A 26,799-nucleotide genomic window follows, 5' to 3' on the forward strand; every position below is an offset into this window, starting at 1 on the left:
TAATAATAATAATAATAATAATAATATAATATAATAATAAATAATAATAACAAATAATATAATAATAAATAATATAATAATAATATATAAAATAATATATATAAAAATTTTAGATCTTACATTGAAACAAATTTTTCAAATTTATTTTTATTTTTCTCTTTTTATATCCTGTTTAGTAATTCTTAAGATCATACTGAAGAACTCGCCTGCTCTTAAAGGGTCAATGAACTCTATCCAAAGAAACCATTCCGAACGACTTTTCAGGGTTCTTTGGTAGCCGAAAGGTCAGTGACGAAGTGGATGAAAATTTTACTTCTCCTGCGCTGTGAATACTATAGAAAGGTGATCTGCCCAATGAGTCAACGAAAACGCTTCTCGTATTAAATAAAAAAAGGAACGGTTTTTACCGCACACAGTTATTAGTATAACTCTTCTGCATTTCAAAAACTTTAGTAAAATTCCCTTTGTTCGAATATATTACAGTAAAAACAGTTCTTTTATAACATCCAAATTTATAAGCCACATTATCGTGCATTCCATTCTACATAGCGTCTCTCTTTCTTCTTTTTTAATTATTACGCCCTTTAATGTAGCGGCCGAATCTGTGGTTCATTCACTGTTCTCATATTATTTTGCTTTCTTTCGTGCAGAAAAAATGTAACTATTAAAATCTGTCATTCCGAGCACTCGGATGAAATGCTAACTAATCAGGATATCACGATTAACAGTTTAAGAATAAATCACTTGTCCAATCGATTTTTGCAGATCGTTAAAATTGTTATAATCCGCTCACATGTTAACTGGTTCATTTACTGGATGACAGATCGGCTTATCTATTGGCTGTCCAAGGCACACGGAAATATTCGGTTCCTCGCAGAGGATATTGGACGATCTAAATAAATAATAATTTATAATAATAATAATAATAATAATAATAATTTATATATATATTTATATATATATATAAATGGACGATATAATTCTTGCATTCAGAATGTGTTGGCACGATATAAATAAATAATAATTTATAATAATAATAATAATAATAATGATAATTTATATATATATTTATATATATATATAAATGGACGATATAATTCTGCATTCAGAATGTGTTGGCACGATATAAATAAATAATAATTTATATATATATAAATGGACGATATAATTCTGCATTCAGAATGTGTTGGCACGATATAAATAAATAATAATTTATAATAATAATAATAATAATAATAATAATAATAATAATTTATATACATTTATACATATATAAATGGACGATATAATTCTGCATTCAGAATGTGTTGGCACGTTTTTCCGATGGCTGGTCATCGCGCCAGCGCCTCCCAAGTGACCACCAGCTCCGTACCCTGGCTTTCTCGGCGAAGCAGTGGTTTCGAGCCGGCCAACCCCGCGGCAGTAAGGACGCGTTCGTGCTCACGCGAAGACGCGAAAGACGCGAAAGACGCGAACACGCGAACACGCGGACCGACGCGACGCCGCGGCCCGTCCACGTCGATGTCGATTACCGACCCTTCTTTGAGGCTCGCACCCTCGTAAATGCACCCTGTCCGGCGACTCGACTTCGCTGTCCACCTGCTAGCCAGGTAAGACCACACAGTAATCCTCGGTAGCTTCGGCACCTCTCTTCGTCTTCGGTCTCAGGGTGATCCCGCGGATATCTCAAGGGGTTCCCCGTCCCTTTTAATTTCCTCTTCGCGACTTCCACGCAGAGAGGCTTATCTTTCGAACGTGCGAGCATTTTCCCAACCGCGCGTCCAAACGCCGTCCGAAAATACTTTTTCTCTCGCGTTCGTGCTTTCAAACCTCCACGGGAATTGATGGACTTCGCAAGCCACGCGCCGCGATTATCGCGCGATCATCGCGCGGAGGTCGTGCTCTCGAAATTTCATGGCTCGTACATTTCTTTTTCGGCCCGGCCGGATAAACATCTACCGCTCGCGAATGTTACAACGTCCACCACCTCGAGCAACGCGAATCGCTTTCGAGTGCATTTAACCTTATCGTTAGCGCGATTTTGTTGCGGGATCTCCCGAGGATTTCCCGCAGCGTATCGAGCCGCCGTGAAACGTACGAAAACGTGTTGATCGATGGTGCGTGGACGATCCTGTCGATCACCGAACGTTCGCTCATTCACCGCGGAAAGAAAAGAAGTCGCGCGCGCGTCCCTCGTGGCGGACTCTGTGGTCGGATTTGAATCAGATCGATAAAAGTCCGACTGTTCCACTTAACGAGGAAAAATCCTTACGGAATTTCTTTCCTTTATTCTTGGCCGGAAGCTTCGTTTTCGACGCGACGCGTTCGTCTGTTCGTTGCTCCAACGTTCCTCTGAACCGAACACGTGTCTCTCGTTACGAGATCATTGTGTCGTCTTGCTCGTGCGACATTGACACCACTCTCTCCCTGCCGAATATTGCAAATATCTCCGCAATGTAACTGCAAAACGGATATTTCTACAACCGAAGTCCAGTCGTTCAGTCTCTTTGGAATCTAAACTTTCCACTTGCGAACTCTCTGCACGCTTCGATATTAAAGCGTCAGTTTCAGCGGATGTAACTGTGTCATAGTGTGCGCAGTCTCTGGCTCTTAAGCAAAAATGCTCATCCCTTAGCGACGCACAGATGCGTAAGTCGACGTTGAAGGTTCTAACGCGATTTACAAGTTTTTTTTTTATCGAATGATACGCGATGCATTCTTTTCTTTCTTCTCGCATACTACTGTGATCAAAAAGTAAGGTGAATTTGTTTATAAAATGTAAATTCTTTGTTTATTCTTCCAAATCAATTTCATCCCCTTCAAAGTAATCCCCGTCCGATAAAACGCACTGTTTCCGACGCTTTTTCCAGTCCTCGAAACAGTCGGAATAGTCTTTTTCCGGTATAGCCTTCAAGACCTTCTTCGATTCGGTTTTTATCTCCTCAATCGTGTCAAAACGGCGTCCCCGCATCGGCTTTTTGAGTTTGCTGAATAACCAGAAGTCGCACGGAGCCAAATCAGGCGAATGCGGTGGTTGCGGAACGATATGAGTCGAGTTTTTGGCAAAAAAGTCGCGAAGAACCAATGCAGTATGACATGGCACCAATCGAGACTTGACGCGTTTGAGACACAAAACATCCTTCAAAATGGTTTGGACTGAGCCAAATGATATTCCAACACTATCAGCGAGGTCTCTCATTGTCAGTCGACGATTTTCAAGCACCAAATCTTCGATTTTTTTGGACGTGGCCCTCGTCGGTAGACGTTGATGGTCGTCCAGAGCGCGGTTCGTCTTCAACGCGTTCTCGGCCCGCTTTGAACTCGTTGTACCACTTATAAATGTTTTTTTGTGCCATAGTTTGATCACCAAAAGCCTTCCGCAACATTTTCAACGTGTCCGCACAAGAATATTCGTTCCGCAAACAAAATTTGATGCAAGTTCTTTGCTCAACAAAATCACCCATTGTAAAAATCGAAAAATTCACTTTTGGTCGTTTACTAAAACACGTGTAACTCGGAGATAATTAAACCTTTTAACAAACAGACGCTTGGCAATTGTTATAGACAGTCCTACCAACCTAGGAAAAAAACAATTGTCTGCCTTCCTAATGTCCGGGAGTTTTAAATGACAATTTCACCTTACTTTTTGATCACAGTAGTAACTGTGTCATAGTGTGCGCAGTCTCTGGCTCTTAAGCAAAAATGCTCATCCCTTAGCGACACACAGATGCGTAAGTCGACGTTGAAGGTTCTAACGCGATTTACAAGTTTTTTTTTATCGAATGATACGCGATGCATTCTTTTCTTTCTTCTCGCATAGAAAACACACCGCGCTTATTGTGCGGCCATTTATGCACGCGCGCTATTACACAGCGTGTATTTTGATCGATATCGAACCAATTAAGCCTGACGCTCTCTCGGCTATACGGCGAACGTTCAGGGTTCGGGGACGAAGGATAATCATTGCACTTTAATCGTAGATCGAACGAATATCTCCGAAGGTCGTCCGCGCCGATGAATTTCGATCGGGAAACTGTTTGTCTATCTAACCGCCCTCTAAAAACTTCGGAAATGAGAAATTACGGCAGACGTTTCAGACGCTGTTTCTCAATGTGTCCGCGAGCCTGCAGGATTAATATGCATGCACATGCTTGTATTTCGCTTTTGATCGATGACGATTGTCGAGGAACACGATGCTTAGTACAGGCTGGGAAGACGTTTGAATTAAAGCAACGACAACGGACTTGCACGCGAGAAGTTCCGCCGCGTCCGTGAAGGCGACGCGGACGGAGAATATGTGCGCCCGATCGCTTCCGTGTAATAAAAAATCATCCGCACGATCGTGCGATCCTGGAATTTATCGTTGCAAGAGCACTCTGTAAATGTTCCGATTCGGCCGCGTACGGGTTGCATTCGGATTTACCTCGAACCGTCGGAAACAGATGCGCCAAAAACTGTTCGGTGTATGTGAAATGTCCGATTTTTATATTATATATATTTATATTATATATTTTGTATATTGTTTTATATATTATATTATTTTATTATTATTATATATATTATTTTATTTATTAGGGGGACCGGAAAGTTATGTCGTTTGTTTACATTAAATTCAAACAGATAAATTTTTAACTAGTTTCTATTTTCAATCACAATGATGTAATCACCCTCATCATCAACAACCTTTTTTCATTTAGTATGCAAATTTTTAGTATGCAAAAATTAGTATGCAAGAAAAAGGAATACTGATATGCGCAGAAACGACATTACTTTCCGGCCCCCCTAATATATTATTATTTTTATATGAATAGTAAAAAGAGTTCGTATCTTTTTTTTCTTTTTTAAAGTTGTTTATTTAATCACTTTTACCAACGTGTATTTAATGTATAAATGCCATTTTTAAAGTTCTGGCCTTTCGAACGAATGAACTTTGCTACGGAGAGTTCTAGGTGTTTAAAAAACAAAGAAATGCAAATCATCATTCATGCTTCGAGTTGTTTAATTTTGGAACTGTTTTTTTTCTTTTTGCGACGCATGCGGTCGAGCAAAACTGAAAATAAATGATAAAAATACAGGATTTCGGGAACATTCTTGTTTATAATATTTGAAAATAGTTTAAAATAAAAATAATTTTAAAAATAGTTTAAAATATGACGCAAACAATGCACGACGAAACAGCAAAAAAGAGGTTTTCTCGAACGTAACTATATAACGAACATTTACATGCAATGAAAATCCGACATTTCTTATGCACAAATCTAAAATACTTTGAAATCTCGATTAACAACGACACATTCCTTCTGACGACGTTTTGATTGCACGTTACGTTTTCGAAAGAAAACCCAGTTTGGTCGCGAGGTGCAGCTCGAAATGTCAGTAAAACGTCCAACGTGTTCGAAGCAAAAAGTACAATTATTTCCTGAGCTAGCTGTTCGTTTCTCTCTATATCTGTGAGCGCAGGATTCGTCGATTTAGGGTGAGGCTTTTGATCGATAGCATGTAACGGTGTTTCATAATTTAAATTGCACATTATTAACTGTCCACGCGCGTGATCGGAATTACTATAGACATTGCTTGCAACGTTAAAAAGTCATTAATATGTAAATCGTTCATATATTTCGTTACAGATTTTCTTACATTAAGCTTCGTTCTTTGAAAATAATTCATATGTCAAGCTCCAGTAAATATCTATTTATTATTTATTTATCTATTTATTCGTCATCTATTTATTCTCTTTCAAGCCGTTTCATGTGTGAAAATCGCACAATTTTCGCGTACAAAATGTTATTCGAAGAAAACCTGTTACACGTGTCCGACGAATCGGTCCATTTCTCGTCGAAAATTATTGGCTGCCGTTTTTGGAAATACCATATCCAGAGAAATGTAATTTAAACTCGAAATACAGCAATTTCTCCCTAATTCGCGCTCCGATTGCGTACAAAAATGGACAATTCGGGAGGAGGAGATGCGATTATTCGAGCCTTGCAGCTCGTTTTTATGGTTGTTGACAATCGATAATTACAAAAAACGTGCCGCAGTGCTCGAATAATCGTATCTCATCTTCTCAAATTGTCCATTTATGTGCGCAATCTGAGCGCGAATTAGGGAGAAATTGCTGTACCGACATAGACACCGATTTAATAAGTATCTATTGCTTCATTCTACAAAGTTTTCGATAGAACTTTCAAGTGATATGTCTTAAAGTTAACGCCATGGAATGAAAATAGCGTCGCAAAAAACCGTTTCAAGAATATATTTCAATATTTGCATCAGTTACTCGTTCGTTTTAGTTTACGTTCCCCTAGAATACGTTAATCATCGCTGGACCGCGGATTTTTATGCAATATAAAAATCGTTTGCATCGATTGCAAGATAAAAAGAAGCTACACATACATTTCTTCCTTTCTCCGATTATGTTATCGAGTTCGAAATTACGAGTATTTCCCAGATTCTTCAAATATTTTTACCGTTTCGTAGTTGATCGACATTATTGTCGCAAATGCATAAAATCCGCAATCTAGTCATCGCGAAGCTCGCGAAGCGCGCAACATAATTGCTGAAACGAACGAAATCCATCGAGAATGAATGTTTATTTTCTTTTTATTTACTTATAAAGTTGCGTCAACCTGATCGTCATCGGCAATCACACGGTTACGACAGCCACTTAATTTACGACAATTTGATAAGCCGCAAGGCTCGAACAATCGCATCTCCTGTTCCCAAATTGTGCATTTTCTTTTTTCGTACAATCCGAGCGTCGATTGGGTAGAATTTACTGTAATTCTAAAAACGAACGTTGTACCCGTTCGATTCGATAGCTCTGGATCTAAAAGGTTAACGCTTCCTCCTTCTGTTCCATTTCCTTTCAATCGCTTTTACCAAAGTTTCGCGAACCAAGAGGCGCGCAGAAATGTCCGGGCCCTTCGGGCGACGCCGACGTCCGTCAATTACAACGTCCCGAATAGCCAATCGGCGTGTAACGAACGGTTTTCCGACGATAACGCGTTCAATAACGCAAACACTGCAAACTGGCACAAACGTAGAATCGCTTAGGTTTGCGTAACAATTAATTTGCCGGTCCGTGCTCGACTGCCCCTCGAAATAATCGGGTATTACATGATCGTTACGCTGTGCGGGACTTCGCCGACCGAACGAGTACGGTTGTGTGCGTACTTGCGGGTCGTTGCTCCCCCGTTAAAGAGGATTCGTGTTTTCCACTCTCCTTACCAGCTCCTTGATTTGTTATTCACCGACCGATAAATATGTTGCGGGGCACATGTTCTCGCCGTTTTACGTTTACCGCGCCGTGGATAGAAAATCGGCGCGCGGGGAAACGAGCTCCACCTTCGAACGGTGGTGGAGCCCCACGCGTCCCGTTAAATGTTGCACAACGGGCGCTAATTAACACGTTCCGTGCCAAGCCATTTTTGCCTAACTTGTCGTTCAGGCCATTTGATGTTTTGACTAAAGATTGATACATTATCACATAATATTTCATTATATCATCAGTAGATAAGTAGTGATTGCCCGAATCAACCGTTTTTATGCAGCTCTTGCTTTAAAAAGGTCAAACATTGTAATTAATAGTTATTGTGTATATAACGATTAAACAAATTTATGTGCTTTGTTCTATACAGCATTTTTTACAATGCCTCTCATCCTTTTGGTGGAAATATATTTTATACAATCAAATTTGTCACAAAATGTATGTCTTCAGCGCTTTAAATAAATATGTCCGCGTGTACCATTTATGGTACACGTGGCCTGATGGTCAAGTTTAACGTGTACCATTTATGGTACACGTGGCACGGAACGTGTTAAGCCGACTGTTACCTATTCCCGTGGCTGTTCATCGCCGTTAAATTGTTATTTATAGCATCGATCAAGGGGAAACGTCGCGCTAGCTTGTCGCAGATCAGATTTGCCACTCATCGAGCTCGCCTTGTCGGCCTATAGTAGTGGAATAGTAGTGGAACAGTAAGTAGAATAGAATAGTAGCAAGAATAGTAAAATAGTAGAATAGCAAGTAGAATAGTAGTAGAATAAATAAGAAGAAAATAAACTTTCGTTCCCTTTCCCTAACGCCCTGTAATCCCCTTTAAACCCTCTGTAAGCGGTGGAACTCGAGAAATTTCATCGATCAGGTTATTTACATGGTGAACAACAATAACTGGCGAACGACATGCCGAAGCTGTTAGAATTTCACCGTGCGAAATAGCTGATTCACCGAATCTAGCATCAAATCGCTGTAAATTATGTGGCTATTGTAACTGTGTGGTAGCTAACGACCATCGGATTGGCGCAACTTTCGGAATAAATAAGAAGAAAATAAACTTTCGTTCCCTTTCATTCCCAATTTCATTACGACGTGTTAAGATCGTATCCATCGGTGGCGGATACACTGCGACATCTTGCATCGAATCGAACGGGTACAACGTTCGTTTTTAGAATTACAGTAAATTCTTCCCAATCGACGCTCGGATTGTACGAAAAAAGAAAATGCACAATTTGGGAACAGGAGATGCGATTGTTCGAGCCTTGCGGCTTATCAAATTGTCGTAAATTAAGTGGCTATCGTAACCGTGTGATTGCCGATGACGATCAGGTTGATGCAACTTTATAAGTAAATAAAAAGAAAATAAACATTCATTCTCGATGGATTTCGTTTGTTTCAGCAATTATGTTGCGCGCTCCGCGAGCTTCGCGATGACTAGATTGCGGATTTTATGCATTTGTGGCAATAATGTCGATCAACTACGAAACGGTAAAAATATTTGAAGAATCTGGGAAATACTCGTAATTTCGAACTCGATAACATAATCGGAGAAAGGAAGAAATGTATGTGTAGCTTTCTTTAATCTTGCAATCGATGCAAACGATTTTTATATTGCATAAAAATCCGCGGTCCAGCGATGATTAACGTATTCTAGGGGAACGTAAACTAAAACGAACGAGTAACTGATGCAAATATTGAAATATATTCTTGAAACGGTTTTTTTGCGACGCTATTTTCATTCCATGGCGTTAACTTTAAGACATATCACTTGAAAGTTCTATCAAAAACTTTGTAGAATGAAGGAATAGATACTTATTAAATCGGTGTTTATGTCGGTACAGCAATTTCTCCCTAATTCGCGCTCAGATTGCGCACATAAATGGGCAATTTGAGAAGATGAGATACGATTATTCGAGCACTGCGGCACGTTTTTTATAATTACCGATTGTCAACAACCATAAAAACGAGCTGCAAGGCTCGAATAATCGCATCTCCTCCTCCCGAATTGTCCATTTTTGTACGCAATCGGAGCGCGAATTAGGGAGAAACTGCTGTATTTCGAGTTTAAATTACATTTCTCTGGATATGGTGTTTCCAAAAACGGCAGCCAATAATTTTCGACGAGAAATGGACCGATTCGTCGGACACGTGTAACAGGTTTTCTTCGAATAACATTTTGTTATTTTAAAACAAAAATTGCAGCTTCGGTAAAGGCGTTTTGAGTCGATTGAAGCCATGAAAGAAAATTCGCATAAGGAGTTGAAGACTATACCTTCTTTTAAAGGTTCGGAGAATGTTCCGAAGACTGAGAGAAGCGTTTGCGTACGTGTATTGGCTCGCATAGTATCTATTTCGATGGCGAGAAAATATATTTTCATGAATAAATAAGTAGTTCGTATTTTATTTTCAAATTCCGGCAATGTTTTTCGCATAATGTATACTTTTCACTTAATGTAAATGTTCGATTCCACACAAATTATCGATATCTGATGTGTTATAACAACGACAAAAACTTGGTCCAATTTTAATAACATCCATTCGCGAACGAATCTTACAATTTTATCGGAGATGCTTGAATTTGCAGCATTTTTGCTCTTGCCTCCTCAGCCTTCTGTTTGCTAATACAAGCATGTTAGGTCGAACGATGAAATAAGTCAAGGTTTCTTAGTTGTTCGAATCGTTTTTACGAGGTCATAACAGATTTGTCGTTCGAAACGCGGAATGGGTGGTACTGGGGAAAAATGAACGATATTTCTCTTGCCCGTGCACTACGATCACGTATGGAAAGAGCATAACGACACGTACGTCATGGTAGAAAATTCAAATAGGAAAAACGATCATGTCGTTATTATACTTCGTCGTCATTGCCAATGTCGACAGGATTGAATAAGTTCTTTAAGAATTGTTGATTTAGCCGAAAACATATGAAAAAGCATAATTTCCAATCGTTGGTGCAGTTGACGCATTCCCGATCACCGATTCCAATTAGATTGAGTGCACGATACAGTCAGACGCACCTGGAAAATCGTCGAGCATATCAGCTGCCTCCGCACTCATATCTCATTAAACAGTTTCCAAAGTGTCAAGGTCGCGCGCGTATTCCGCCGACGATATTTTCAGAATTACGGTGCGCGATTCGATCTCGATGTAATGGCTCGATCGCGGATCCCCTTGGTGCATTTTTAGCAAATGTTACTGACCGAATGTCACAACTGAATAAAAATATCATCGAAAGTGACTACGCATATCGTTCGTTTTTTTTGCAAAAAAATGCATGTTTTAAATTCAAGTTCGTTAGATATTCTCTTATCGATTATACCGATTTATATCGATTCTGTAACGAAAGGTCGTCGAGATCATTGTCGTTAATTTGCTAAGATCGTTTTGAAATGACGACCGTAATCGAGAAATAAGAAATAAAAAATTGAATTTCTCGATGTTCTTTTAGAAAACTTAGAATCTTAAAAAATCAATTTAAGATGATCGAATAGTAGCTATCGTGCGCAAAATATTCGAATGTAGATATGATACGTTCGACAATATAATATATAATATTAATAGTAATAATTGTTAATATTAGTAATAATAATAATAATAATTAATATTAATAATATTAATTATAATAATAGCTCAGGCTGTTGGGGTGTGCCCTTATTAAGGCTATGGTCTTTTAATCTAATTTCCATTTATAAAAATATTAATAATATTAATTATATATTATTATATATATTATTAATAATATTAATTATAATAACAGCTCAGGCTGTTGGTGTATGCTCTTATTAAGGCTATGCTCTTTTAATCTAATTTCCATTTATAACAATATTAATCGTCGAAGGCGATACGTTCAACAATATAATATATAATATTAATAATAATAATAATAATTAATATTAATAATATTAATTATAATAATAGCTCAGGCTGTTGGGGTATGCCCTTATTAAGGCTATGGTCTTTTAATCTAATTTCCATTTATAAAAATATTAATAATATTAATAATATTAATAATATTAATTATATATTATTACATATATTATTAATAATATTAATTATAATAACAGCTCAGGCCGTTGGTGTATGCTCTTATTAAGGCTATGCTCTTTTAATCTAATTTCCATTTACAACAATATTAATAATATTAATAATATTAATTATATATTATTATATATATTATTAATAATATTAATTATAATAACAGCTCAAACTGCTGGGCTATGCCCTAATTAAGGCTATGCTCTTTCAATCTAATTTCCATTTATTCACAACTCTTACTTTGCACAAAGAGTAACGATTTTATCATGCATTAGACTGTAAAATCGAAGCGTCAACAAGACCCCAAAAATTCCTCAATATTCGAACCACTATGATGGAAATATCGAGGATCGAAAGTATCGAGTTTGCACGCGCAATGACCCCCAACGACCGCGCGAGCATTGGGGGGTTAAAACGAACGTGGCAGGGCATGCACCACTTTCTTAAGCTCCCCATTCTCCCGCGTGCGCCGATCGCGATTCACGGGAGACAGATTTCTAGAAAGCGTGGAACGAGTCTCTGGAAACGGTGCTTCAGCTTCGCAGCTCGCAAATCGCCTCCATTGGCCTGTCCATTAATTCGAGACAATCGGCCGCCGTAAATCAACGCGTCGCGCGCGTTCGCCAACGTCGCGAACACGCCGGTCATCCACGTGAATCACATTTCGGGCACAAGGCCGTCGTCCATGTTCGTCGTCGTCCCGTTCCGAACGCTGACAAACTTGTCTCATCAAGGCTGAACCGCCCGTTCCCGCGACGATTTCATTCGAGGAATGTCACTGGACGTGAGTCCATTTTTCCGAGGGTGGCCGCCGACCTGGAAAAACTCGAGTCGCTGCATGCGTATCATCTCGGACGGATGGCGTCTACGATATTATTACTCTAGTGATTATTATTCCTTTTGTTTTATTCGTTCGTTTTTCATCATAGTGAAATTCTCGAGCCAAATGCTGCGACTTCTACGATGGAGTTTTTGTTGTCGACAGTGCGTCGATAAAATCTCTTCGCTTGTTGTTTGAGCCGTTTATTTTGATATTGGCATAAGTCACTTTATCGTGATGAAAAGTGGTGATTTTTTCATGTTTGTACGAAATTATTTTTATGTTATTAAATTATTGTTATTATATTATATTATTCTATAATAATTTAATAATATTCTTATATTATTAAATTATTCTTATATATTATTATATTCTTATATTGTTAAATTATTATTATTATATTATATTATTCTATAATAATTTAATAATATTCTTATATTATTATATTATATTATTCTATAATAATTTAATAATATTCTTATATTATTATATTATATTATTCTATAATAATTTAATAGTATTCTTATATTACTAAATTATTATTATTATATTATATTCTTATATAATAATTTAATAATATTTTTATATTATTAAATTATTATTATTATATTACATTATTATATAATAATTTAATAATATTCTTATATTATTAAATTATTATTATTATATTATATTATTTATATTATTAAATTATACGAAAAATATCAGTATCCTGAGACAACAAATACAAGCAAATCTTCCCGAAAGTTAGCATCCATATTTTTAAACGTGTTCAAAAACGCAAACCCTTAAATATATCGACTTAAAAACAAAGTGACCGACTTAAAGACAAAGTGACTTATGCCATTTTCAAAATAAACGGCTCATTTGTCGCTGCTTCGGAGGTTTTGATTCTCGAGGCAAGATTTTCGCGAGTATAGCGAGTTGTACGTCGTTTCGGTGGTGTGCAGAATTCTCGGGGTGGCTTTTGTGAAAATGGCGAGCGACTCTGGGTAACTCGGTGATTCATCGTTCGCGGATGCACGATGCATAAATATGGGACTGTTAAGACCGTGTGTTTAAGCAGCGGAGTGGAGATACCAATGAGAATTGTCGCGGTCGAAAGGTTTCAGATAAACGCGTTCGCGATATTGTTGTTTAACATTTGGTGAGTTCGGCTCGTAGTCGCGACAGATTTCGTCGTCAGCTCACCGCGATCGCGATAAGATTATGTCACTGAACCCCTAAGCCGAAAACAACTGGATATCATACAAGTTAGCGAGACGTGTCGAATAGAAACTGTATTTGCACAAGATGTTTATAAATTCGGTTGGTTACGGAAGAGAGAGAAAAAAATAGTGCAGTAACGCAACAACAGTGAAACCGTGTTAGATGATTTCCACGATTGCAAATACAATGTGCACCGTGTCTGTTTCGCGGTTTCGTACGATTCTCTTGACCCATTTTTTTCTCCTGCATTTCACCCACATCCGTGTGCATCGAGCGCCGAACGCATCGAACTGCACGATTTTATGATGCGCTCTGCAACGTGATCGTATTAGAAATAAATGTGCTTTGTGCGTTACCTTCGACTGTACTTCTGAACAGTTGTCTGCTTTAAAGAGAAGTATATGGAATTTCCGATTTCAGTCCCGGAAATATATTTTCAAACGTTCTACATTTTTTTGGATAGCAAAGGTCAACGTAACATATTCTTCTGTATCTTGTTTTACACTTTACTCTTGAACGATCCGTATTTTGCTACCTTCTATTTATTAAGAAAATGTTATTATTAGTATTGTTAATTCACCGCGAATTCGAGGAAATAAGTGAAATTTGAAATTTATTCGAATCATAGGGGGAACAGGAATAACAAAAAATGTAGAAGTTCTGTCGAATTTGTGATTTTAAATGAAGTGATATCTATGTCCTCATAAGAAAAAGAAGGCACCACACAGATTTATAATAATAATAATTATAATAGTAGTTATTCTAAATATATAAAACTAATTCGTACACACTTGAGACCCCTCTAGGAAACCATAAGGACTTGAAACTATTTTGCACTAATTTCCTTGGTTCTGTTTCGAATTTTTGTTTTTGTTGGTGATCGATAGCACATGCAATTTCCGATTTCAGTCCCGGAAATATATTTTTAAACATTCTACATTTTTTTGGATAGCAAATGTTAACGTAACATATTCTTATGCATTTTGTTTTACACTTTACTCTTCAATGATACGTATTTTTCTACCTTCTATTTATTAAGAAAATGTTGTGAACGCATTAGTTCACCGCGAATTCGAGGAAATAAGTGAAATTCGAAATTTATTCGAATCATAGGAATAACAAAAAATGTAGAAGTTCTGTCGAATTTGTGATTTTAAATGAAGCGATATCTATGTCCTCATAAGAAAAAGAAGGCACAACGTGCCAACTTTGGCACCACACATTTATAATAACAATTATAATAATAGTTATTCCAAGTATAAAAAGCTAATTCGTACACACTTGAGACCCCTCTAGGAAACCACAAGGACTTGAAACTATTTTGCACTAATTTCCTTGGTTCTGTTTCGAATTTTTGTTGGTGATCAATAGCACGCAGCTTTTTTTTTGAATAGTTTACAAATGACTTTGGCAGTGAATTTGACTGTAGATACTGCAAAATTTGAAAATTTTCGAGAAACTTCAGGTACATGCGAATTAACATAATTAACACTATGCTGTCCGGTGGCACCACTTTGATGTCATTTTAAAAAAACTGAAATAACATTTGAACTATATTTCTTGAATGTTAAAAGGCAGCTAACTAACTATAGCATTGTGCTTATTTAAGTAAGAATTAAGTACGAAAATTCTTGGATGACATATCATCTTAATTTTGGGAATTTATATTATATATATTAAATTATATTAATTATATATTAATATATATATATTAATTATATTAATATATTATATATATATATATTAATTATATTAATATATTATATATATATATTAATTATATTAATATATTATATATATATATTAATTATATTAATATATTATATATATATATATATATTAATTATATTAATTTATATTATATATTAAATTTTTTTAAAAATTCAAACAAAAGAATCATATCTGAGATCCGCGGACGGCATAGTGTCAATAATATCGATACACGCGTCGAACAATCGTATAAATCGCGTTACACAATCGCCGTAACATAATCGCCGCGACCGAAGCAGAAGCGAAAGAAAAATTCGGTCGGAACGCGCGAACGGAACGTTCCGAAAATCAATTCCTTTCGAGACACGAAGGTCGCTGGGTCACCTCGTGAACTTTCGCTAGTTCGCCGAATTCGATGTTTCTCGGAGGGGGGAAAAAGAAAGATATGAAAAAAGCCAGACCCCACGATCGCCGCGTCGTCGTCGGAACATAGAAAAATGTAGTCCAGCGGCGTCACGGTGCCGCGGTAAAATAAGCATAACGCGAGACTGGACGCGATCACATCGGTTCCGAGCATTCTCGTCTATGAGAGCGTGAATAAAATGCGTACCCGAGGCTGCTGCCCGCTCGACGGTGCTCGCAAAACTGGAGTGAGTAATTGCAACAGTCGGCGAATAATTACGATGTTGCACGCGGCTCCGTTAATTGCCTTGGCCGCCGCGTTACGAATCTGCGCGCCGATCTTCTCGCGCGGAGAGGAAAGGGGAGGAGGAACACACAATGTGAGCGTTACCTTGGATTAGGGGTGGACTGGAACTTTCAGGAAGGCTTTGTTCTTAGATTTCCGGCGAACGAGATCAACCTTTTGCTCTCGAAACCGTGGCGAACGCGGCGAACACACGGTAGCTGTGCGGCGTAGAGTAGACTTTTAGAAGTTAATCTGAGAGGAACGATCTAATTTGATTACCCTGCTCGTTGTACGTAATGAATGGGGAACTGGGTCTCTGAGAATATTAGAGGAATAACCGCGCTCGGTCTCGGAAACGGTTTTATTACGTATACAATTGCCTCGACTGCTTTTCATTCTTCGCGATGATGTCTACAGGGTGACCCAAAAATGTCTCGCAATCCGATAGTGGCGGGTTCCTCGGGCCATTCGAAGCAACTTTTTCCTTTACAAAAATGTTCTCCGAGGCACCGTTAACGAGTTATCGACGAAAAACACTGACCAATAAGAGGCGAGCTCGACTGGCGCGCGGCTGCCTAGCCAACGAGCGCGCGGAGCCCAGTTCCGCTCATTGGCTCGGCCGTCTCGCGCCAATATGATCTGGCCGTGCGAAACCTCATCAAAAAGTCAGCATTATATGCAGGCTGTCCCAAAAATGTCTCGCAATCCGAAAGTGGCGGGTTTCTCGAGTCGTTTGAAGCAACTTTTTCCTTTACAAAAATGTTCTCCGAGGCACCGTTAACGAGTTATCAACGAAAAACAGTGACCAATGAGAGGCGAGCTCGGCTGGCGCGAGGCGACCGAGCCAGTGAGCGGAACTGGGCTTCGCGCGCTGGTTGGCTGGGCCGCCTCGCGTCAGCCGTACTCGATTCTTATTGGTCGCTGTTTTTCGTTAATAACTCGTTAACGGTGCCTCGGAGAACATTTTTGTAAAGGAAGAAGCTGCTTCAAATGATCCGAGGAACCCGCCATTTCCGGATCGCGAGACATTTTTGGGAGACTCTGTATAGTAGATGCCCGATGGGTTCCCGTTGTCGGGAGTGTGTGCATGAAAATCTAACGAACATTATGATTTTTCACGACCTGTTTATCGTACAGCAACTGTGTTTTCTCTGTTTTTCAGGTGAGAGCGACAACGGATCTCGGCGTCCTTCGCATCCTGGTGGTCTGCATGAAGGACTCGAGGTACCGCATCATCGTGAATGATTTTTTTCAATACGTATAGACGAGTAATCTATTGTTTTTCTGTTTATTAGGTCGGTGCATATGAAATGTCGGATCTCTGTTACGTGCGAATGTTTGTTTCCCTGCTTGCGTTATGTTGTTGCGTGCGACGAAACCACTTTCGCGGTCTTATTGTGCATTGCTTGCATCATATTTTGACAAAAACGATGTTTTTCTACATTCGACATTTTTGTCGTTTATTTTATAGTTCTCCACGGTACGCTCGATCCGCATACGTCGCGAAAAACAGTTTCAAAATTAAACGAATTAAAGTATGAAATTTTACATTTTTTTAAAATACTTAGAACTCTTCTTACTTTTTTTTAAACACTTCGCAAACGAAGATCGTATTTAAAATCTCCATAGACGAGCTTATTCGTACAAAAGATCAGAACTTTAAAAATGGCATCTATTAAATAGAGATTTTTTCAAAAGACGACACGAAGTTTTTATTATTCTTTCAAAGATCCGATATTTCAAACGCATCAACTTGTGATAATAAATTCGTACTAAATTATCATTGAAGCTCCAAATATTATTTCGATCTCTGGCCTGATAAACGTAAATGTATGCTAGGGGTTCGATAGAAGTAAAGTTTTCGTTTTGCATTTTAATTAATCAGAACACTATTCTTATTTAACGATGGCTTCCTTAAATGATCTAGTTTTTGAATAATGCCTGCTGAATTTGGTAAAATATAATAGCGGATTACTCATAGTTAACACACTGTGTGCGGGAGAGGTATTAATACATTTTTAAAAAATTCAATTCTTTTTTAATTTCGATATATGTATACTCTTGAAAGAATCCCTCTGTGAAATCCTAAAAATCTTCGTTATATACTTGTTATAAAAATATATAAATATAAATAAATATAATATAAATAATAATAATAATAAAAATAATAATAATAATAAATAATAATAAATAATAATAATAATAAAAATATAAATATAAATAGTTTTGCGAATATTATGTTTTTTTAAAAAAAGCGTATTTATTCAAAATTCACTCATTTCTCTCCGATAGTCGCGAATAAAGCTCGATCTGTGACCCGCAGATAGTATGTTAAGTTGAGAACGCACTGTTTGTATTTCGATAATTGTTAATGTTTTGCATATTTTCTGTTGTAAATAGTGTTTTCTTATTTAATTGTAGGCTATTTAAATTGTAGGCTAATTGTGAAACGGTTTATCGAAGTACTAAAGAATTTTTACTAAATTTGATTACGTCAACGCCTAGATTATGCTAGCGATAATAGGAAATCACCATGAAGACCGTGTTTACTGGACTCTTAGAATGAAAGGTCAATACAGAAACGTCGTACAATTGGAAATGAATCACTCTTAACACTAGGTTCGAGATCGTAAAGATACATTTATGAGAAAATTCAATTCACTTGGCTTCACGATTTACAAATATTAGAATAAAAATCGTTGAAAATCTGAATAAATACCACTGCTTTTCTAAAGTATTATTTATGATAGAATCCCGAACGCATACAATTGGTATGACTTTTATTATCGTTCTATCGCGTGGTCAAACATTGTAATTGTAAAACAGTGAAGTTTCCAACAATTATTAGTTTATCTTGTATAATTTATTAGATGAGTTATCAGAGCGTGAGAATGTAATTTAATAATAATGTTTATTAAATATAAAAAAGTACGTACATATACAATATTATTTACAAACATATTAATAATTTATATATTGTTTTAGTAATTATATAGTAATTTATATATCGTTGTATGTAATGTGACCAGACATACATAACATTAATAATTTATATATTGTTCTATGTAATGTTATCATACACAATTTAAATCAATCACACAATATCGCATTAATTGGAACACTTATGTGTGCGAGCAAACGTGTAAGTAATTTTAAAGCTTCGCTGTTTAAGATATTGTTTGCATAGAATTCTTGTCTTGAAACTACAATTTGATGTACTATTTTGTCTAAACAATAGACATTCAAAGCGGTTCTATGATATACTTGAAAAACCATGAATTTTATTATTATTTATTATTATTATTTTTCTCTTTATTATTATTTAATTAATCATCATTCTTTATGGTTTTTCAACTATATCATAGAACTGCTTTGAATGTCTATTGTTTCGACAATACTACATCGATGCTACATCAATCCAGAAATTATAGTAAACGGGCATCTGGGCACTCGATTGCTAATTTACGAGTTACTAAACATTTGGATAAAAAAATTCTGAATATTTAGCAAAATAATTCCATGTAGATAAATGATAATGTTCTCGAGTTAAATGACTGCCACTCTGTACATTGCTAAGGCAACTTCAAGTTTAGCGATCTACGGATTTTAACCCTTTACATTAAACGAAAAATGATTTGACGTGTTAAAAAAATTAGTAAAATATAATAAAGTTATATTCTACTTCAGACTGCTCGTTCAAACGGTCTTGATAAAATGAAAATGAATTAGTTCGGTAAACATGAAAATATTTTGTTGTCCCCGGATTATTAAATAATTTCTTTCGTTCGCTGCTACATCGACCAGGCCCGATGCGAAATGTAGCAACTGACGCAAGCTAGGAAAAACCGGAAATCCCATAATTGTCCTGCCTGCTTCCTTAAAGGATGATGTTTAGCGTAAAAGGTGGGGGCTGAGGGAAAGTTAGAAACGAAGGGATAGGTGAAACGCAAATGGCTCGCGTCACACGTACGGGGACAGTTAGCGAGTTCGGTCAGTGTTCGATCACAGAGTGTTTTTTGGGCCAGTGTACGTCGGAGGTGGAGAACTATCGACGGTCGTCGATAGTTTTTCTCATTAAAAGCTATCGATTGTTTCTCTTGTTATCGGTAGTTCCGATCAGGGTGGCAAATATATCGAAAGGTAATTTCAACGAATTTCTAGACATTTATCGAAATGCCTCCACTATTTATAGTCAAATGGAAATGCCTGAAACCCTTTGTAGGAGTTGTATAAACAATATTTTTACACACCGGCATCTTTGGTAGAGTCGTAAAGAATATTTAACAAAGCAGCATTAATAATATCCGACAGATGGTCACAAGGTTGACACCAAAAAATGTCGACACCTTCACTTTTTAAAAGAAAATCAACTTACAAAATATTTACTATTGCAGATATTTGTGTATTATATTGATATTATATTATTCAATTATTCAATTATTATTCAATTCAATAATATAATATTATATTATATTATTCAATTATTCAATTATTATTCAATTCAATAATGCAATATTATATTATATTATTCAATTATTATTCAATTCAATAATACAATATTATATTATATTATTCAATTATTCAATTATTATTCAGTTCAGTAATACAATATTATATTATATTATTCAATTATTCAATTAATATTCAATTCAATAATGCAATATTATATTATATTATTCAATTATTATTCAATTCAATAATACAATATTATATTATATTATTCAATTATTCAATTATTATTCAGTTCAGTAATACAATATTATATTATATTATTCAATTATTCAATTAATATTCAATTCAATAATGCAATATTATATTATATTATTCAATTATTATTCAATTCAATAATACAATATTATATTATATTATTCAATTATTCAATTATTATTCAATTCAATAATACAATATTATATTATATTATTCAATTATTCAATTATTATTCAATTCAATAATACAATATTATATTATATTATTCAATTATTCAATTATTATTCAATTCAATAATGCAATATTATATTATATTATTCAATTATTCAATTATTATTCAATTCAATAATGCAATATTATATTATATTATTCAATTATTCAATTATTACTCAATTCAATAATGCAATATTATATTATATTATTCAATTATTCAATTATTATTCAATTCAATAATGCAATATTATATTATATTATTCAATTATTCAATTATTATTCAATTCAATAATACAATATTATATTATATTATTGAATTTTTAATAAAATTGCGAAAAGAATGTAACATAAAACTTTTCTATTTCTCAAAGTCCTTTCAAATTTTCGTGTCTCTGTAACTTTATATTGTACGTATTTCTCACGTTACTTCTAAAGACAGAGAACTTATTTCTGAACTACCATCTCTCTATAGTCGGCGATTGTTTTCGTAAAATATCGAAAGCAGTCGATGACTGTCGATAGTTCTCTACCTCTAATGCACACCGTACACCGTAAATCGTGTATTCACGTTGCAGCTTCGGGGCCTCGAAAGGATGAGGCGGATCGACAACGGCCATGCTCAACGACCGCCTCCGTTCAGGGTGCTCGGGATGGGTGCACCCGATGGGAACTACCTGTCAGCCCCAACGATACCGCCGCCACCGCGTGCACCCGAGCCCTACAAGATCGCGTCGTCCTCGACGTCGTCATCTAGAGCGCACAGGCGATCCAGCTTCGTGATCATCGCTGACTCGAGACCGGCTTCCCCGCAGACGAGGAGCCCGTCGCCGACTCTGGCTACCGGTCGGGTCTCGCCCTTCCGTGGACGGGGGTTCAAGGGACCGCCACCACGATCGAGGTCGAGGCCTCAATCGCCGGATCACGCGGACGCTCGGAGAAGGGGTCGCAACGAACGGCGAGGTAAGATCTACCACGCGCCGCCGAAATTTCCATAAAGTCATTGTGCTTTTCGATAATATCTTGCGATAATGTCTACTTTTGTATAAAAATATCACAAGATATTATCGGAAAACGAAGGAAACGATAATTATTATATTGGGTTGGCAACTAAGTAATTGCCGATTTCAGTTGTAGATGTCAAGATGTAATGTTGTATTATAAAATTATTATTATTATTATTATGTTATTTTTTATTATCCGCGAACGTTAGCAACTGGACAAATTGAATGCAGCGGTCAAGGAGAAGCGACATCTTAAAGGTGTCATTGTATAATATATATTAATATATGATATAATATATAAAATTTTGTATTTCATTGAACAAATCGGCAATTACTTAGTTGCCAACCCAATATAATAATGATATAATATATAATATATATTAATATGATATGATATAATATATAAAATTTTGTATTTCATTGAACAAATCGGCAATTACTTACTTGCCAACCCAATATAATAATGATATAATATATAATATATATTAATATGATATGATATAATATATAAAATTTTGTATTTCATTGAACAAATCGGCAATTACTTACTTGCCAACCCAATGTAATAATGATATAATATATAATATATATAATTACATTAATATGATATAATATATAATATATATTAATATAATATATTATAATATATATTAATATGATATGATATAATATATAAAATTTTTTATTTCATTGAACAAATCGGCAATTACTTAGTTGCCAAGCCAATATAATAATGATATATAATAATGATTCTATAACAATAATATATAATAATTATTATGTAATAATTACATACAATAACGATATATGATTATATGATAACTGTATACAATAATGATTATATAACAATGATATACAGGGTGTCTTGTTCAAGCGAGTACAGCAGAATATCTCGGAAGGAGTTATAGTTATTAAAAAAATGTTCCTGCAAAAGTTGTTTGGTAGGACAGGCTACGTCGTGTAGTATTAATTGTTTTCCTGTGAGTGTAGTGGTACAGGAGATCTAAAGGTCAATCTAATTTTTTTAAATGGAAGGCTATATTTATTTCTTCAGAAAGTAACAGCAGGCACTTAGAGAAAACTAAAGAAGTGCTATACGATATTATTCTAAGTTCAATAAAGGTAAATCGTTAGCTTATATTCACATCCTGCATTGGTCGACCAATAACCAACATTCAGCGGTCACTTTTGAGCGAGTTGCGTTTATATCAAAGTTACTGCAATTATGATACTAGAAACAGGGGTTGAGGATTATTGCTAATACTATAAATTATCGATTGTAATTTTCATTTACTAGTTGAATCATTTTTTATCCTCCTACGTGTCCACCACCATCGAAGATAACAGGCCGCCTAGGTGTTAAAAAACTTGTAAATTTACCTACAAAATAAACTGAAGACGGCCTTGATAATTCTGGGGAAGAAAGGGTCGACAACAAATGCCACAGAATCGATCTTGAAGCTCAATTTGAAGCATGTCATTTCAGTTACAAACAATTTTCGCTCGAACCGCTGGCAGCAGAATAATCTAAGACGATCACGCTTCGTGGTCCACCACCCTGTACAATAATTAATAACAGTTAAAACGTAGCCATCGCGATTCTCAGTTTCAGTGTCCCAGCAGAGCAGTCCAAGAAGGAGCCTGATACCGCAGCCAACACGCCAGCGTTCGACGTCCCTCAGCAAGTCGACCGAGTATCTAGCCTCGCCGAAGGGTGTCCGTCGCGCGAACTCGCGGTCCCGCTCGAACATCGTCGACTCGAGAAACCGCTTGAACGCGCCTGGGAACAATAACAACAGCAGCAGCAGCAGCAACAGCACCACGAACCTCTCCGCTCGTCGCCAGACGTTGAAAACACCCAGCAAACTGTCGCCCATCCAGGGCACACCGACGAAACCGGAGAGAACGCCGCAGTTCGGTCGAAGGGATCGCTCCAAGGAAGTCGCAAGATCGTCGCCGTTGAAGTCCCAGAGAACGTCGCCGGCGAAGAACGCTTGGAATTCGAAGAAACCGAATCAAGAGAAAGCTTCCGTCTCCAACAAAGTTTCGAGCAGAGAACGCGTAACGTCGCCGTCGAAGATCCCTCTGAAGGCGAACCGAGTCAGCACGAATTCACTGAACCCTGCCAGATTCATTAACATCTCGAATCAGCCGAACGACAAGGGCAAGCGAGCCGGAGACAGAGCGAGTAGCAAGGAGGTTCGAAACGGCAACGACCATGGGAACCAAGGCCAAAGCGTTGCACCGAATTCGGAGGGCTCGAAGGAGTCCGGCACGAGCAACAAGAACAACTCGTCCGGCAGCGATCGAACCCGCGATTTCCAGCTGATAGACCTGCTGAAGCAATCTTCCGGTGCTACCGGCACGTCCAGCGTGGTGAACACCACCGCGACGACGGCCGTCCAGCCGCTGCACATAGACGCTAACGCGATCCTGCTGGAGAAAGATGCTCCGGAGAAGAGAAACCCGTCGGACCCGCCTCACAGCAAATCTTCCAATTCGTCGACCGACGATTCCGTCGTCAGACAAGCGATAAGCAACGCCGGCGAGGATCAACGCTCGGCGAACACCCAGACCTCCAGGTCCAGCAAGCCGGCGGGCAACAGTTACGGCCGAACGAAAGGTGGAGCGGAGAGCAGAAACGAGTCGCCGGTGCCTCCGGAATCCGTCGGCGGCCACTCGAAGACCAACAGCGTCGGTCAATCGGCGAAGAACCTGGCTAAAGCGAACGGAGCGACGACCGGCAACGGTTCCGCCACGCAACGACCCGGCAAGAACCAAAGCGCCGCGAACGAGCAAACCGCGAGGAATTCGAAGCTCGGCGACCAGAGGATCGAGGTGTCGGCCGCGTTGCAATCGTCGACGGCAACGAACACGAGCAAGCTGTCCGAACCGGTAGAGAATTCGTCGGGCAACGAACTGCCGAGACAGGGGGCTGCTGCAGCCGCGAATACTATGGCGGCGCAAGAGGAGGCGAGAGACGTTCCGAGGCTGGCGAACGAACAAGCAACGAGGGTCGTTGGAAATGCGAATTCTGTGAACGTGGTTCGCGATCAATCGACCGGCTCGAAGGCGAATAACGTGTCTGCTATGATCGGTGCAGTGAACGGGCCGAGAAGTGTGAACAGCGCCGGGGTGAAACCGCGAACGAGCGTTCACGGGAGCGGTACCTCCCAAAAGTCGTCCGCCGGTGTGTCGGTCGAGTCGATCGACAGCGTGCGAACCACGGATACCGGGGTGAGCGTGGATACCGTGAGGGGTGTGTCCTCGCCGCGGGAGAAAACCGGCATGCACGTGGTGAAGCGGCCCCAGGAGATCGAGACTCTGAGCGGAAACGTGGTGCATTTGGAGCAGAACGGCGAGCCAGCGTGAGTCAACATTTATATTCTTCTCTTTTGATTTCGTGTTCTTCTTGGTCACTTCTTCCTCTGATTCCGAGTCGCTGAAAGGGTTTCGTTATGCGAGCACGAGGAATATTCACCACTGCGCTGTTTTTTATTTTCTCTTGTGGTAAGCAATGTTTTTTGCTTAGAATAGAATTTTGGAAAATTAATAATTTGATTGTCTTGACATTTTTATCAATAATGGATACACGTGACAGGTCGCTCCTGAATTTCTTTTTTATCCTAGAACGATCCATTTTATTTTTCGGTAGAAATGATAGTGTGGAGTTGCGGGCGATTTTAAATAAAATCGTAATAATTGAAATACTATTTATTGTTTTCGAAATTTAATAAAAAAAAAAATTCTATATTATTATTATTATTATTATTACCATTATTATTATTATTATCATTATTATTATTATCACTATTACTATTATTATTTTATTACTAGTATTACTATTTTATTTATTACTATTACTATTACTATTATTATTTTATTACTAATATTACTATTTTATTTATTACTATTACTATTACTATTATTACCATTATCATTGTTATTGTTATTATCATATATTACATATCATAGGTTATATAATATAACCTCAATATCTTAGTATTTATTTACAAGTTTGCAAAGAAATTAAAAATTTTGGGTTCGCCAGAACTCATTAATAATGGTCAATGAAAGGGTTGTTCGTGGAAACCAGCTACGAAGAATAAATATTATGTTTTTTCAACCCTTAATAACTGACCTAAAATTCTAAAAAACTGAAGCAAGTTTGCAGTTGTATTTTCGTTTATTTATATCTAAATTTCATAAGCAACAACTGAGACAGCCGGTTGTCTCGAATTATCCTTAAACGAAAACGTCTGAAATTTTTTGCAGAATTGTATTATAGGTATAGAACATTACTTAGTATAGAAAAAATGAAAAATGACGTGGCATTCCTCGTGCATATCCTACGTAGACCCTTCCCTAATGAGAATTTGCTGAGAATGCCGTTAGATTAATTTGACAGGAACGACGGTACGACCTTTTCGAAACTCGGAACAAATGATCTCAAAAGAAAAAAACCAATAAATCATAATATTCCTACCTTTGAACCAAACGAATTTGTTACGACACATTTTATCATATAAACAAAATTAACGAAGACATTTGAACGCGCAGGATGAAATATACACCCTATATAACACTGCAATAACTCAGAGCAGGCTCATGGAACACCGACGAATATTTGAACACGGTTATAGTATGTTATCATTTTTCATGCCTCGCGAATTGCGTGTCCCTCTATTTCGTAGAGAACTGCTTGGAGTAAATTCAATCTACAGGGTGTCCCAAAATTATTGTATAAGCGAGAAATGAGGGGTTCCCGAGGTCATTTGAAGTAACTTTTTCCTTCGCGAAAACGCGATCCCCGACTTCATTTACGAGTTATCAATGAAAAACAGTGACCAATGAGCGGCGAGATCAGCTGACGCGAGGCGGCCGAGCCAATAAGCGGAACTGGGGCTTCGACCGCTCGCGATCTCGCCTCTTATTGGTCACCGTTTTTCGTCATTAACTCGTGAACGAAGTCGCGGATCGCATTTTCGCTGAGGAAAAAGTTACTTCAAATGACCTCAGGAACCCCCCATTTCTCGCTCGTTCAATAATTTTGGGACACCCTATATCTTATGTTTACATATTCGTAGAAGATACGTTTTACATACCACTCAGAGATTCGACGATAACATAATCTTAACAC

General features: G+C 37.4%; 1 protein-coding gene across 2 annotated transcripts in view; it reads left to right on the plus strand.

The window, feature by feature from the left end:
- The first annotated feature begins 1,392 nt into the window (after positions 1-1,392).
- The window catches only part of stum (mechanosensory transduction mediator stumble), a 62,202-nt gene continuing 36,795 nt past the window's right edge, over positions 1,393-26,799 (plus strand). Inside the window, exons 1-4 of one of the 2 annotated variants that reach the window (XM_033484295.2) lie at positions 1,394-1,610; positions 16,901-16,962; positions 21,234-21,618; positions 23,266-25,027. In XM_033484295.2, the coding sequence (XP_033340186.2) occupies positions 21,252-21,618; positions 23,266-25,027 (2,129 nt within the window). In that variant the 5' untranslated portion in view covers positions 1,394-1,610; positions 16,901-16,962; positions 21,234-21,251. Of the gene's footprint in view, positions 1,611-16,900; positions 16,963-21,233; positions 21,619-23,265; positions 25,028-26,799 lie in introns of both variants that reach the window. The other variant, XM_033484296.2, reaches the window with a different exon arrangement.

The sequence above is a fragment of the Megalopta genalis genome, chromosome 18, assembly GCF_051020955.1.
Source record: "Megalopta genalis isolate 19385.01 chromosome 18, iyMegGena1_principal, whole genome shotgun sequence".
NCBI classification, from domain to species: Eukaryota; Metazoa; Arthropoda; class Insecta; order Hymenoptera; family Halictidae; genus Megalopta; species Megalopta genalis.